Source organism: Netta rufina, assembly GCF_964035555.1.
Source record: "Netta rufina genome assembly, chromosome: 1".
Lineage (NCBI taxonomy): Eukaryota > Metazoa > Chordata > Aves > Anseriformes > Anatidae > Netta > Netta rufina.
Window position 1 is genome coordinate 111,350,056 of NC_140123.1, and position 15,869 is coordinate 111,365,924.

Consider the following 15,869-nt stretch of genomic DNA (forward strand, 5'->3'; position numbering starts at 1 on the left):
GCTGTAATTCTAAATGATTTTAATTACTTTATTACAAAAATGCAAATACGGTTTTATGATACGTTCATTCAGAGCAAATTGTGTCAGAAACTTACAGCCTTTTTCAGTGGCATGAAATAGTGGGGTAGTATTTAAAAAAAATCCACCAAGTACTGTTTGATGTGTATTGTACTTGAAAATAAATTCTTATTTATTATATTTATAAATTATTATACAATGCACACACAACACTCCATCATGGCACATACTTAGTGTGCGTACATTTTTTCCCTTATAAGGTAGTGAGCAAGAAATCCATTTTCACAAACTTGTATGCTAAAATTTAAATAGTTAAGCAACTGAAGATAATTAGGAGGCATAATATTTTTTAATAAGAGTTGGGAGTCATAAGTAAGCTTTGCAGTCACTGAGGTAGGTGGTATATTTACTCAGCTTCTCCCTATGACAGTTCTAAATAGTACACCAAGCAGTTAATTGGCTTTGGTACTGCAAAGAAGCTGCCACTACTACCTAAAGTGCAATGCCACCAACAACTAGTCTGGCAGAAATCACTTAAGATTTGTATTTATTTCTACAACTCTTCAGCACTGGATTTTACTGTGTTGCCATGGGCTTTCTCATTCAGTGTACTATGGTGGACAGACCATAGCAAATGATGGTATGGAGTATACTCTGCATGTTGTTTATATGCAGTCTTCCCTTTAAAAATACGGAATTATGTTCATCACGCTTTCATTCTGTTACTTTGAAGGGTCGCCAATACCTGTGGGCATTGATGTGCAGGTAGAAAGCATTGACAGCATATCTGAAGTTGACATGGTAAGTTGGTTAGTAAAACTAAAATAAAGAATTTCAGCCAAAACTCAAGGTCCCAGAAACATCCAGATGGATGATATAGAACAATACAGTTAAAGGAAGCAAACGCTTAGCACAGTCTTGCCTTAAAGCATGCAAGTCACCCTCATTTAAATTAGTGTTATGTACGAGCACACATTGAATTTCTCCCCAAGCCAGAGGAACAGAACAGAGTGGAGAGCACTCTGATTTGAAAATGTCAACCATTCAGTAAGTCTCGTGGGCTTCCATGTAAGCTCTTAGTGCTCTGCACTTTTGAAGATGAGGCTTAATGTCTTTTAGACCTGTCTCAGGTCTGAATATTCCTCATCATTTCTGACATGATGGAGCTATGGTCATAACAAATGGAAATATAAAAATCAGCTCCAGGAATGGTCTTAGGAAGGAGACACCCTCACTACAATCAAGGACATGTAGCAGTGGAATGCAGGCTGCTCATTTCTTAGCCAAAATTGTCACTAATAGTGCAACTCAGACATTGGTGACAAGTTGCTCAGTCCTAGAATAGCAGGGCACATTAACTTGGCAAAGAGATCTCATTTGTGGTATCTTTTCACACCAAGTGCAGCTGTAGCCATGAGCGTTGAGCATGCTGTGGGCTTGCAGGGGTACTGTACGAACCCCTGCACTGCTGTGCAAACCTACCCAAATCAGTGGGTTTCATGCAGGCATAAAATCAGATTAAATAAGAAAGCTTATTTATCTTCCCAGTATTATTTTCAGAAGTAATTTTTTTTACCAAGATGAGGAATGCAAAAGCTAGATAGGTGAGCCCAGAGCAGATAGTCTGTGCAGAAGCTCAGACTGGATTTCCAGATTCCTCTCCATCTCTTTCCACAACTATATTTGTTATATGTCATGTTATATAGCCATGTTATTCTATGTAAGATGATATCTTTAACAATATTTCATATTTAAAAGATTGCAATTCTTGTAAAATTGTTTACTCTTATGAAATTCACCATAGTGTTTCTATAATAATCATTTCATTCAAAAAATTTACTAATCTGAAACCACTGACTAGCCTTTGTACAAAATGTACAGATGAATGGATTTTACAAACTGACCTGAAGGAACTATAAAGGAATTGTAAAGGGACTATAGTCTGTTGTGGCAATAACTTGTGAAAATTTCCACAGGAAAACCCTCTCCATTCACCTTAGGTTGGTTGTAGAGTTTCTTTTTCACTTTGTTAATGATCTAATCCAGTAGACCACTGAGCTCTGTAAGAGTTTTATCTAAGTATAAATGACATATGAATGAACCCCAGACTCATACACCAGGGGCCAGGCAAACACCAGGTATCTCAGAGGTAGCTCCAATATAAATTTAATCTCACTGAGTGGCATTTGATTCCTCTCATGGAGGATCCTCCACATGATGCTTATAGCAGAAACTGATCCTTTACATGAGTTGATTACTTTGTACTGTTTTCTATTGTGCATGGATAAAACATGTATTGTCTTCTTTTATTTTTAATTAAACAAAGGACTTCACAATGACTTTGTATCTCAGACATTACTGGAAGGATGAGAGACTTTCATTTCGTAGTACCAAAAACAAAAGCATGACTTTTGATGGAAGACTGATAAAAAAGATCTGGGTACCTGATGTATTTTTTGTACACTCCAAAAGATCTTTCATCCATGATACAACTGTGGAAAATGTCATGCTCCGAGTATACCCTGATGGCAATGTACTCTTCAGTCTACGGTAAGAACAATACCATTTTTATAAGAAAATACATGATGCAATTGTGGAGCAATAATCTGTATAATGAAAAACTACTGGGAATACTTGCAGTTAGGATTCTGATGCTGAACTGGCATTAATATTCTGGTGTCAGATACTGGGAAAAACTGACAAATGGAAATTTGCAGTGTACCAGTGGGAAAATAAATTTAGGATCGATAACATAAAGATAACATCTGTCATTCACATATTGTTCCCCATCACAGGATGATGGCATTTTTTCCATCTGTTGTGAATACCACTGAAGTTTTTCAAGTGTTAGTTCATTGACAGTGGTTTTAGCAATATTGGAGTAGTTTTACTGTTGAGTGCAGTAAAGCCCAAAATTATTAGCACAGAACATTTTTTCTCCTGAGTCTTTTAAAATTATCTCGGCTATTTTCACCCTGGGATACCTGTAAACATTGCACTGATATAAATCAGAGCTGCAGGTAGGCACAGAGAGCTGCAGATCATCAGTGCTGATGCCAGCAGTGTTCAACAGGCACACTGTGTGACTACAAAGAACTGGAAAGCAAAACAGCTTTCCATAAGTGGAATAGCAATGCCATTAAACATGCCTTCCTTCTACCTACACAATATTGCTTTTCTTTATCAAGCAGATTTGGATGATGCAGCAGAAACGGTTTTAATGGAAGAATTTTCCCCCTTGGGCAGAGGCCCTGGAGCCTGTGCTTTGCAGGAATCACCACTCTCCACTTTGTTACTAATTAGCCCTGTGCACAGATGTGATATTTCATCTAATCTGGAGAGCTGGAAGATTTATGCAAGCGCTTGAGTTTTTGGTCATGTAATAATTGTTCTAAATGTTCTAAATAATAAAGTAAATTAATTCATCTACCCTCTCATACGGCATGCAGAAACCCTCACAGCCACTGCTGTACACCACGTTGAAATAGTGTTAGGCTTTTATTTTCAAGAATCACACTGACCAGCAAGAAACCATGAGGTAAACTATGCATTTTATTGTTATATTCACTTCTGTGCTTCATGAGAGAAAAGGATCAGAGGAAATGCACCAAGGCTTACAGCAGTAGCTCTCAATGTGAGGGGAGATGGGAGCCCCTGCCCTGCGTCCTTCATACCATCTGCAAGCTGGTGCCCTACTTTTACCTCTTGCCCTCTTCTCTCTGCTTCCAGAGTTACCTTTCCCTAGCCCTTCATTACTTGTTGGTGGGTACTGGGTGACTCCTCCTTGCTCTGACAGGTGAGCCTGCATGCAGTCTCACCTTCCTATGCCAGTGAAGAGCAAAACCCCAAAGTTTCTGCTAAACCTCTGGATTTTGACGTGTGCATAAACATGAAGAGCAGGTCCTCTTCTCATCCTTCCTTTCTCTGTCACGTCTTAACAAGCTGAGGCAGGGAAGGGGGTGACCTAAGGGCTGGTGAACCAAGGTTTTGAAATGATTAAGGTCATACAGCCTGAGTGCAGTTAATCTATATGTTCCTAAAGAATCGGATGCTCATTAAACCCTCTTTTTGTATTGCCAGATTTACGTGCAGTGGGTAGATTATATTCCAAATCCTTATGTGCAAGAAATCTGAATATTCCACAGTTTTTCTTCAGTAACCAGCATCCAGGACTTTAATGAAGCAAAATTGAATAAAAATCCAGATTTGGTGCTAAAATAGTCAATTTTTTTCCACATTTTCTTGCTGTTCCCCTGATCCTGTAGTCAGTATTTAAAAGATAGAAATGACATCCATAGTTAGAGGTCTTATGCATCTTTTCAAAGATGTATCAGTCTTACCATCTCATTTCAACCCTGTAAAATCTTACATTTGTAAAAGCTTAGTTACTATGTGATTACTGATCACAAGTTTCCAAAGATCACTTCTATATCCAGCTTATTCAATATCAATAAAATCCATGTAGGATTCAGTTTGGGGAAAAATTAAATACCAAAGTAAAACATCAAATGATATACAAGCTCTGACAAGAAAGGAAAAAATGGAAGTTTTTACTATATTTAAATTGCTGCTTATAGCCTTTCTGTTTGTTAGTTTATTGTGTTATTTGGTTAAAATGCTAGGGGTCATTTGTCTTCTAAATATTAGTGAAAAAGCAAGTGAAATTCATTGTCTAGGTTTCCTTAAGCTTTTTAGGGTATTAGGCATTTGTATGTTGTTGAAGAGGAGAATAGGCTTTCAGACATTGCAGCTTATCTTTTTATGCAATTAAATATTATAACCATGCTAACAGGGAAAATAGCACTTGGAATAATATTTACTGTAATCTTTAATATTACCTACTTCAGTCTATGAGAAACTAGTCAAGAAATGTGAACTTCTCTTGTTAATTTTGGCAAGTGTAACCATTCAAAGCAAAATGTGTGAAAGGCTAATCAAGGATCAGGCCAGTAAAGAGTTTATAATGTATAGTGTAATGTATTTAATAAGAAAGACTATGTTTAAAAATGTGTTCTCTCACTGGGTTAGTTTTCTATCACTACCTTGAGGCAATTTTAGAAGTGTCCATAACAGCAGAAAAAGTCATTCATTAGGATTCTAACCAGCAGGTTGGTCAGGGATTTCAATCAGGTGGCTGCACAGCCCAGAGAAAGTGTGAAATTTTTCATTTACTTTCTGGTTTTCTGTTCCTTCCTGCAGAATAACAGTTTCTGCTATGTGTTTCATGGATTTCAGTAGGTTTCCTCTGGACACTCAGAACTGTTCGTTAGAACTGGAAAGCTGTAAGTTTAATTCATGACTGCTCCTCACATGTGCATTATTACCAGCACTTCATCTTCTTCATAATACCTTTTTCACCTGTGTTGCTGTGTGACCTGAAATCTTTGACCTGTACATATTAAACTGCTTTGTATCCAGTTTGGGATATTTCTGTAGCTCAGCGCACTTTGGGAAGACAGAAAAACAACCATGTGCCCCACTTTGTTTTGACTGAGTTGATATTCCAAGGTCTCAATTCAAAATCTTTTCCTTTTCAAAAATCATGCTTTGTCTGAGGAAAAATGCAAGTTAAAAGTAAAATAAAATGTCAAGATTTGACCTCATAGAAAAATGAAAAGGAATGCTTGTGTTACTGTGAAATGTCTGTTTTCTCAGCCCTGACTCTGTGGTCTGTAGTAAAGGTAATTGTGTCTTGCAGAGAACTTTGATACCTCAGAATTTATTTTGTTTGGATTAAGAGCAAAACTGGGATGCTGGCTGGTTGTTCAGACTCCACAAAAGGGAACAGACTGCCAGTGCTTGGGCAGTCTGCTCAGCACAGCAGCTCCCAAGCTGTACCCCTGTGTGCCTTGGGACCCTGAGCATGCCTGTGCTCCCCCTCTGTCAGGTACATGGCTGACATGTAACAAGATTCCACCTGAAAAAAGGTGCAATGTGTTTTTTGCAATTTTTCTATGTCAACTAACTGGCAAATTGATATTAAAAAAAAAATAATAGGTTTCTTTGGGGTTTTCCAAATTGTTTTGAGTGTTCTTCTATTGCTAAAGAAACAGAAGCTTTATTCCAGCAGAGAAAGTGATTTAGTTTTTACTTTCTCCCAGATGCATATAATGAAGATGATCTGATGCTATACTGGAAACATGGAAATCAGTCCTTGAGCACAGATGAACACATCTCCCTCTCCCAGTTTTTCATTGAAGAATTCAGTGCTTCTAGTGGACTCGCATTTTACAGCAGTACTGGTATAGTAAGCCCCTGTCATTAGAAGAGAAGCATGGGACGCAGCCATGCAGACTTTCACCTTCAAATTAATTGCTAATAAATTAGCAATGGCAGACCTCTGAGAGGTCTGTCAATTGCACTGATCTGTTAGCCTCAGGCCTAAGTTCTCTTTACATTACCAGTATAACACCTGCTCTGTATTAGAAGAGGCTCTGATAATACTTGCAACCTGACAAAAAGAACCTTCAAGAAATGCAGAACAACTAAATATATGCTGTTGTGAGTTCTCAAAATTGTGGGCCTTTTCCGAAAGTCTCTGGAGTATTGGGTTTACAGGAATATTTGGGTCCTGGTTATATAGAAAAAATATTGAAAATACCAACTGTAAAGGGTCAAGTACTAGAAAGCAAACAAAAGGGATCCCCAATATATTTTACTGTCTAAAATCTAATTTCTTGGAGCTGGAAAGTGTCATTAAAAATCTACTGACTTTAAAATTCTTCATGAGAGTGTTTATAACCTATTAAGGTCTAATTCATGGTTTGTTTAATGTTCCATGTTTATACATAAAGTTGCAGAAAAAAAAAAAAAATAATCCTTGTATGTCAGTGCTACATTGTTTACATGCAGATATCTGTGCCAGACAGGTTTTTATGCCTCACTATACATCTTGAACTACACCTTTTGGCAAATTGCACAAGGCCCTAGAAGTTTATTATAGGTTTGATTTCATGCAAAGTGGCTTTTATTTTCTCTTTAGTTGTACATGCAATTACAAACTTTGCATTATGTCTCTATGTAAGTAGTCTAAACATACTTTTCTTAACCAGATCAAATAGAATGCTTGCTACTGTACTTTCTGGTTTGAGACAGTTCATTTCAATGGGAATATTCCCCTTTTATATACAGGCAGATTAATGAAATAGAAATGATTCCATATAATGGGGTGAAATGCATAACAATTTAAAACAACCAACCAACCAACCAACCTTGAAGACATATAGAAAAAATGCAAATAGAATTATTTACTTTATTTTAGACACAGAATATCTTTGTTTTCTTCAAAAAAAGAGTAAGAGGGATTCAAGTTTGCAGGGCTCTTACTTTAATGGCTGATATTTAATGCAGAAATTCCAGTTTAAATGGTACTGCAGCCTAAGCAGTGAGGAATTCACAGCTTGATCAGTTCCTTCAGCCTTATCTCTTGCCTGTGTCTGAGCTAAGAACAGAGCTCCAGCTTTCAAGAGCCACTGTCATGTGAGAAGAGAAAGTTACCTTGCTATCGTAACACTGCCTTGCAGAGATCTACGTCAAATTTGTCCTTGTTGCAAGAAGGAGACTGGGATGGTTTCCACCAAATTGCTATCAGTGTGTGAAACTGCATTCTGAGGACTCAGGTGGCTTCTTTACCTTTCTTGCTATTCTCATCAAAAAACACTAATGCAAGCAAATATGGCCTTGTGCACAGCACTGCAACCTCATACAACCTCTGTACCTTTGCAGCACCTTCGCAGCACCTTTGATTTTGCAAAAAAGTAACTGCTTAGCAGTAACATGCAGATGTTTTGAAAACAAGCTAACTCAGCAGGGTAAAGATGGAAAAGTAGGCTTTTTTAAGTCACTGGTGACCACTGGGAGGTACCTCGGAATAAATGCAGGTGCCTTATCTGTTAACTAGATCACTGATGTTTGTAGGCATACACTTTCCTTTGGCTTTGAGGTTTTGTGTCAGACAGGAGCTTACACGTTCTCCTCTTCTTTTGTTTTGCTTCTTGTTGGAAGAAAGTGGTTACATGTAACATCTCCTACCCACTAGAAGAAAGGAACACTGGGGAGCTATTGGCATAATTTTAGTGGCGGCCATCTCCTCCTGAAGAGTCTGGACAAAAATGCTGCTCACAGAGCAGACTTCTGCATTTTAGGTTGTGCATAGCCTTTCTTGTGAATCTCAGTGAACTACACATGCATAGCATTTAGGATTCTGGAGTTCCCTGGCCTCCAAAGGAGCAACAATGTCACTGTCAACAATCATTCTAAAGACAAAACCCTACTGCATGGCTGAAACCACTTAGAGCATCTTTAATATTAAACGGGGTCACTGCTGAGACAGTCCTTTTTATAAAGTGTCTCTTTGTGATGGCAGGACTGTTCAGACACAGGCTTATTTCCATCTGCAGTTGTATAGAAAAGGCAGATTCTGCACAGACTGCTGCTTTGCCTTCTTTGTACCTCACTGTAAACTGTTTTCCTTGCACAAGGTGTAGCACATGTGCTTTGCTGCACATCCAGAGCCTGCCCCAAAAGTCACTAGATGGCACCCTTACCTCTAAAGTCAAAGCTGGGCAGGGAAGATGGTCTGACCATAGGAAAAGTGCGGCTTGGTGCCTGCAGGTTTGCAGCATGAGAGAAGGCAGGCTGCTTTTGAGGGGAGGCAGGGTATCTGCTCCACTGGGCTAGCTGAACTGGACTATTATATCTTATCTGTATTCTCCCAGCAGTTTCACTTGAAATCTATTTACTTTATTTTTTCAGTTTCCTAACCTTAAAATTATGCAATACTTGTGATGCTTCACTGCCAAGGCAGCTGTGTATTAATGAGGTATGGATGGGCAGTTTATAAAGCACTATATGAAAGCAGGGTGATAGCAATATCTCTTAGGTATTTACCATTACTGATGTGGAAACACTGGAAGGAGAGGACTGGTGAACAGAGATTACAAATAACATAGTTCTCTTCTTTTCTCCCCCATCTTCTTCCTCTCCTTTTTCTCATTAGGCTGGTACAATCGACTTTTCATAAATTTTGCACTCCGGAGACATATTTTCTTTTTTGTGCTTCAATCCTATTTCCCAGCCATGCTGATGGTGATGCTGTCTTGGGTTTCATTCTGGATTGACAGAAGAGCTGTTCCTGCCAGGGTATCACTAGGTAAACCTTTACTGTATTCTTTTGGGATACATAGAATGGATAGGGGAGAGCTTTTGAAGTTACCTTAGCTTTTTATTTACGCAAGACATGAGCAAATATATCAGGTAGTTGCCTGAACAACTCTATTATTGCCACTGTTGTCAGTAACACAAACTCCTTTAGTTAAACTCTGTGTTTGGAAATGGGATGTTTCTTCAGACTGGCTTTACTGTACTAGTAGCTCACACACTACAGAAGGAAAGAGAAAATTCTTTCTGCAGATTTCCCTAGGTAGAATTTTAGTTCATTCTTTTTTTTTTTTTTTTTCCCCAAAGACTTCTTTTTCTTCCCAGGGAAGTAACAGGTAGTCAGATCCCTTCCTGGATCCGTGGCTCATGAGAAATACTTCATAGGCACAGCAAAATCTATCTAAAATCTTTGTAGCTCAGCTTTCTCTCTAGAACCAGTTGATATCTTCCTACCAACCTGAAGCCACTTTTCTGACTTGTCCTAGGTAGCAAAGCCTTTCTTTGTCAGGTACTTTGAAAATGTTTACTTCAGTGCCTTAACTGTGCAAGGCATGCAGGCTACTGTGGAAGGCAAAGAGCAAGCTGGGTGCCTTTCTGCTCTCATGGTTTAATTCTGAACACCACATTTTGGGATAAAAAGATTAATTACAGTTGGCTCTTTTTTTTTTTTTTTTTTTTTTTTATAACATTATTGTTTTCTCAGTGATTAATCAGTTGATACCACCTCAAGGCTACCTTTTGTTGGTAATTTAACACTAATGGACTTGGACTAGGTGGATTTTTTTCCAAAGATTAGCATCTCTGTGAAAATCTGACAAAAATATATTAAGATATCTAATGTATCCCTAATATATCTGAGTCCAAAAACTGTAGTGATGAAGCTCCTGCTCCTTCTTCTCGCTGATACTGGTACCAGAAGCTGACTGTACGTTGCTGTATTTCTTAGACAAGTGAAAGCTTTGGGAATCTTTGTTTAAGAAACAAAGTGGCATGTACTGAGGCAGCCTTTAATGTTTATCTATAGCTATATTAATCTGCCTTTCTATTGGCAGATATTTATATCTCTACATGAGATATAAATATATTAGTCTAAAACCAAATTATGACACCTAGTTTTATTAATGCATCTACCAATTTATTTTATTTGTAAGAAATTTAACTTCATATTCATAAATCAAGTTTTAATTCTCAGTAGGTCATTTGTAATGTTGTCAAGATGTTTTTGCTGATCATGTTCTTTAATTTATGCGTGGGTTTCTAAAGAAAGTAATGCATCAAGAGTTGTACAAATAATGCATGTTCACTGCCCTATAGCAGTCATAGAAAAGCTGTCATAGAAAGTACTCCTTGCACTGCTGAATCAGCAGCATTTTGTACCCACTGCTCAAACATGGTGTGCTACAGCTCTGACTACGCACATGGAGTGGAGACAGTTTTCAGTATTGTATGTGATAGGTCCTTCATGGTTCACTCCACTTTTTAGAGCCTGTTCAGTGAAGTTAAAAGCAGTCTCAATCATTTGCCCTCACAGAGCTGTGCTGTCCAAGCAACTGGTGATGAGCTAATCAGAACCAGCTGGCCTGTATTATGATAACCTCCCCTTCTTCTTTGGCAGGCATAACTACAGTGCTGACAATGTCAACCATCATTACAGGAGTAAGTGCCTCAATGCCTCAAGTGTCTTACATAAAGGCTGTGGATGTGTATTTATGGATCAGCTTCCTTTTTGTCTTCCTGTCTGTCATCGAATATGCTGCAGTGAACTATCTCACCACAATTGAAGAGAGAAAACAACTCAAAAAAAGGGGCAAGGTACAATAATCTGTGTTTTGCTGCCTTCAGGAGTATCATAGAAGCCACAAAATAATCCTGATACAAAACTGTGATAATAGTACCGTAACCATCTCTGTGACTCCATTTTGTATCTCATTTTTTCTTGGCTGAATGGGAGAAATGTATTGATCTCTCAGATCTTGAGAAGGTCTGAGCTTTCTCTCCCTTCCTTTTCTTGTAGCAGAGGTTAAGGAGCACATCTCATTTTTATTATTATCCCCCCTGCCCAGAGAAAAGTAATCTTTATTTTGTTTCTCAAATGCCTATTGATCAAGGGAGTCTTTTAATCTTTTTCCTTTCTCTGAAATATACACTAAAATGTGCTCACTGTGATATTTCCTCCTGTTTCCTGTGAAACAGACTATCCTTCTTCTGCTCCCCCATTTTCTGATAGGCAGATGGGTTTAATGACATATATATATATATATTTATGCCAAGACCAGATGAATGACAAGGTCAATTTTTTTTTTTTTAAAGTGCGCCTGAAGTAGTAATGTTTATATTTCTGTAAACATTTGCATTCTATGAGGCAGTCACTTAAAAACTTTGCTCCAAGAATATCCCCATATGTGAAATCATTTGCTGGAATATCACAAAGGGAAGAATATACAAAGGATGCATATGTTGCTCACATGATTTGATAATCCTATCAAAAAACACGGAAATGTTTGAAGTCCAATAGCTCCAGTAACACAGACCTACAGGAAATGCAGAGTTTGATTTTTCTGTTTCAGAAGCAAGGGCACATGTAAGTCAGCTGGCAATAATCAGTCAGACAAGTGTGTTTTGTTACATATATCCCTTTACTTGCTCATGTCCTCCACGGGAGGCCAGGCCCCACAGGTAGAAGCATTTGGGGTAGATACACTGGGAGGTAACCATATTCTCTTTATGCTCTCAATAGGGGGAGCAGCACTGAAGAGAAAGCTTTTTTAATTTTGTGTTTTATTTAATTATTACTTACTAAAATGGCTTCTGCTAGATGCAGATTAACTATTCTTTGTTGCCAGGCATCAGGAATGTACAGTATTGATGCAGTGCAAGCAATGGCTTTTGATGGCTGCTACCATGACCCAGATGTGGACATGGACCTGACTTCTTTCTCTGACCGCTGTGAAGAGAACGCAACTCGGGCACGAGCAACCAGTGTCTCCAACGTGGGCCCAGCTCGCATCAAGAGAAAGAGATCTCTGAAAGGAAACGTGGGCAGGATTATTCTGCAGAACAATCATGTCATTGACACATATTCCAGGATTATATTTCCCAGTGTGTATATCGTGTTCAACTTTTTTTACTGGGGTTTGTACATATGAACAGAAATCATTATAAGCTAGACATTATTTTGTGTATGACAGTAGCATTGTGCTCTAAAAATAATGCAAAAGCAGTACAGGAAATGGTTGAGAGTTTCTGAAACTGGCTTCTGTGTCAAACCGAGGCAGGTTTGTTTAGCAGCAAACCTGCTAATGAAAAATTCTCATGAGCCTGTTTTTTCAGTTGGACTGTGTGGTGCTTTATTGGGGCAATCAAATGCACACGCTACTGCTGCAGTAGCACAGAAGCAATTTGCTCACTAAGGGAGCCCTTTATCACACACCTAAACAGATAGCAGCTCTTGGTCAATGTATGTATTATTCAGTGTCTATCTATACTATAATCATTCCTCTTTAATCAGCCTTTCTGTTTGTTATCCACTTGTTGTCCAGGTTCGTTTTCAGTCAGCACCAATCGCCTTCAAATAGCTCCTATCCCTGTTTCACCTGCTGCATTTCTGTTTTGCTAGGCAACCTGTATACACCTCAGGAGCCTTTGTCCTCAGATAGTAGGGAAAGCAGCAAGCAAAGTTAATGGGGCTTTGTACATGATGCATCATCAAAGCCTCAAGAAAAACCTTCACACTGTCAGCTATACTTGTCTTTCCACAGGATCACTGGAAGGGACCTCTATTCTGGAGAAATCTTGATCACTAGTCTCCGAGGTAGCAAAGGAATAGTGTCCCAGATGCAATGCACTCAGTGTCTTACAGCCACCTGCCTGATGGATGAATAGTGTCACCTGCACAAGGTGTGCCCTTCGTGTGACACCCGCACACCTGTGCCTCACGTTAGGCCTGCTGTAGTCACCTGCTTTCTGTATAACTGCTCTTTTCAGAAACCTAGCCTTTGAGGAAGAGATTTTAGAATACTTTGTTAAGAAAGCAAACAAACCATGTTTTTAGCAGAATCTGGTTCTTCCATTTTATACTGTATACATGAACTTGGGTTTTTGTCCCATCCTTGCCTTCACAGATTGGAAGTTACAGTGAGGGGGCGCTTGCTTGCAGCACTAGTCCCTATCACAGCTCAAGCTACCACACCAACACCTGAGACACCCAGGAAATAAAAAGAAGCTGCTGTGCCAAAACAGAGCCATATACAGGAAACCTGCTGGTCCCAGATGAGTCCTGCATGGCACCCTTAGGTTGAATTAAAGATGTTCAGGGACACACACAAAAAGTGTTCACAGGTCTAGAAAAGAATCAAGATTACTTCTGTGGTTTTTCCAAATGAGAAACATTTTCCACTTAAATTTCCTAGTTTTGTCTGTCAATTAATGAAGTGAGTTCACATGTACAAATTCAGTTCAAAATGATAATTTGTGATAACAAAAAATATGAAAAGGTAAATGCTTGGTCACTACTTGGTTAAGATTAGGAAATGGGAATAAATTTGGAAGTCTGAACCACTCTCGGATTTATGATTTGCCTACTCCAATATTGTTTCATTATAGCATGGTGATGTCTCGTACTGTTTCAAAAAGCTGCATTTGTCAAGCTCTCAGTTACAGAGCTGGAAAAGCTGGTGACACATTGCATGCCGGCTGCTTGAAATCTGATGGAATAAGTGGGTACTTGGCAGTCAAGTCGCTGCCAAACAAATGATCAGAGCTAAGACAGCTTTGATACTCTTCCAGGAAATCCTGACATGGAAAGGAGAACTGTACCAGGAATGACAATGCTGGGAACGTAAAGCCAAAGGAAACGCAGGGTTTTGGCAACAGCAACGGCACACCAGACCTCAAGCTGAGCAGATGTGTAATATAAATATATAAAAGAAATCACCATGTCATCCTTGTTACTGCACTGCTATTATGAATGCATCCTGCACAGATGTTCCAGATTGCCTGAGAAGATCCCATCTAATTGCTCCAGATGTGTGTGCCCTAAACTTATAGCATGAACTAATGTAACACCATTGTTTTCACATAATTTTTTTATCTGCCTTATGGGAAGAGCTATTTATCCAAATAAGAAGTATTTATCCAAAAGTAAATCTTCATCCTCTGACAGAAAAAGTACCCAAGTGCTTCTCGACCCAAAACAATTCCCTCTTCTAAATATCTTGGAGGATCTGCAGCAGCAAGGGCTCTGCAGTCTAGCCTGCCCTAGTCCAGTGCAGACTGGCCAGCAAACTGACCCACACATGGAAGTGTATAGGAAAAGAGAGTCATGCCTGCATTTACTTTCCCAGCACATCCTATACAGCTACCTAGAAGCAGCTTTGTTTTCTTTCACTGATAAAACCGTTATTTATTTTGCAAGTGTGAATGTAACCGCTGGCAAAGTGTTCTCATCATGGAAAGTGATGGGAAACTCACTATATAGTCAGTTTTATTACGATAATGATGAGGATTGCATCTTATGATGATGAAACCTACTGCAAACTTTTTTCAGCAAAGCTTATGATTTTTATCTTCTCAATGCAGTGACAGGGATGATATCAGGATCAATTATACTTCACAGATCCTTTATTGTAAAATAATAAAAAACAGCATTTAAATACATTATTTTTAGAAGGCTGAGCATTAACTGACTAAAATTCACATGACCCTCTTTTGGAATTTGTGTTACCTTCCAGAAGGGTACAGTAGTAAATACTTTTAGTCATTTTGTCTAGACAAATCAGCATGGAAGTCTTTACAAAAGTATTCACAAGTATTTCCCGCTCCTGTTATTTATGGCTGGTTTTCCAGCCAGTCAAATGTGGGAGTTTTACTTCCCACAGCATTTACTAAAACTTAAAACATCACAGCCATTATGTATATACATATTTGTTTGAGTGTTCACCCTAGTGGTATTCAAGCAGTTATACTGATAATACTTTGTGGATTTTTGGAAAACAGAAATAACAGCTTGTCATTGCTCCTGTGACCAGCTGAAGTGCAGGATGTGGCCTCCCTATTTTTAGCATCTGCTGGTACACCCATCTGGATTAAGAAAACATCCTGGAAGTGTTAATGTAGGTGATTAAGCTGCAAAATTTAAGTCTGGAAAACTACTTCACTCTTCAAAACTTTATAAATTTTGTGGAAGAAGTAAGTAGAATTTCATTCCAGTGACCTGTTTTTCAGAAGGCTAGAAGTTACACCTTTGACTATCCCAATGACTAATGTTTACACTAAAATAATCTCAATTTAATACTTTTTGCAAGTGTCCTGGATGCTGAGTCATGTCATGATGAACTAATAAGAGGACAGAATTAGAAAGCAGAGAATATCTTTGTTTTCTTCTGAAGTGACAGTCCAATGAAAGAAAAATGCTCAAGAGAGAAATTTAAACTTTCCTATGTAATTCGCATATCTATGTACATAGCTTTAGTTTCAGCCCTGGCAAAACTTATCTCCCCGTAACAAATCCCCATGCTGATCAGTCTGTATTTTTCATGACTGAATGGCCACAGCATTCTGGTCATCTGGAGGCCAAAGTGGTCCAGGACAGAATACAATGAAAAGTGTTTGTCTTTTATTCCCTTCCATCCCTTTTTTCCGTGTATTATGTTTTTCCATTCCCTCTATTCAGCACATACGAGTTTGGATGTACG

General features: G+C 38.6%; 1 protein-coding gene across 1 annotated transcript in view; it reads left to right on the forward strand.

The window, feature by feature from the left end:
• GABRR3 (gamma-aminobutyric acid type A receptor subunit rho3) overlaps positions 1-12,323 on the forward strand; it is a gene marked incomplete at both ends in the record, with an annotated part of 28,589 nt that extends 16,266 nt beyond the window's left edge. The window contains 7 exons of the mRNA XM_084286831.1: positions 752-819; positions 2,345-2,568; positions 5,218-5,300; positions 6,120-6,260; positions 9,017-9,169; positions 10,793-10,989; positions 12,021-12,323. Of these exons, the coding sequence (XP_084142957.1) occupies positions 752-819; positions 2,345-2,568; positions 5,218-5,300; positions 6,120-6,260; positions 9,017-9,169; positions 10,793-10,989; positions 12,021-12,323 (1,169 nt within the window). The remainder of the gene's footprint in view (positions 1-751; positions 820-2,344; positions 2,569-5,217; positions 5,301-6,119; positions 6,261-9,016; positions 9,170-10,792; positions 10,990-12,020) is intronic.
• Between the last annotated feature and the right edge of the window lie 3,546 nt (positions 12,324-15,869).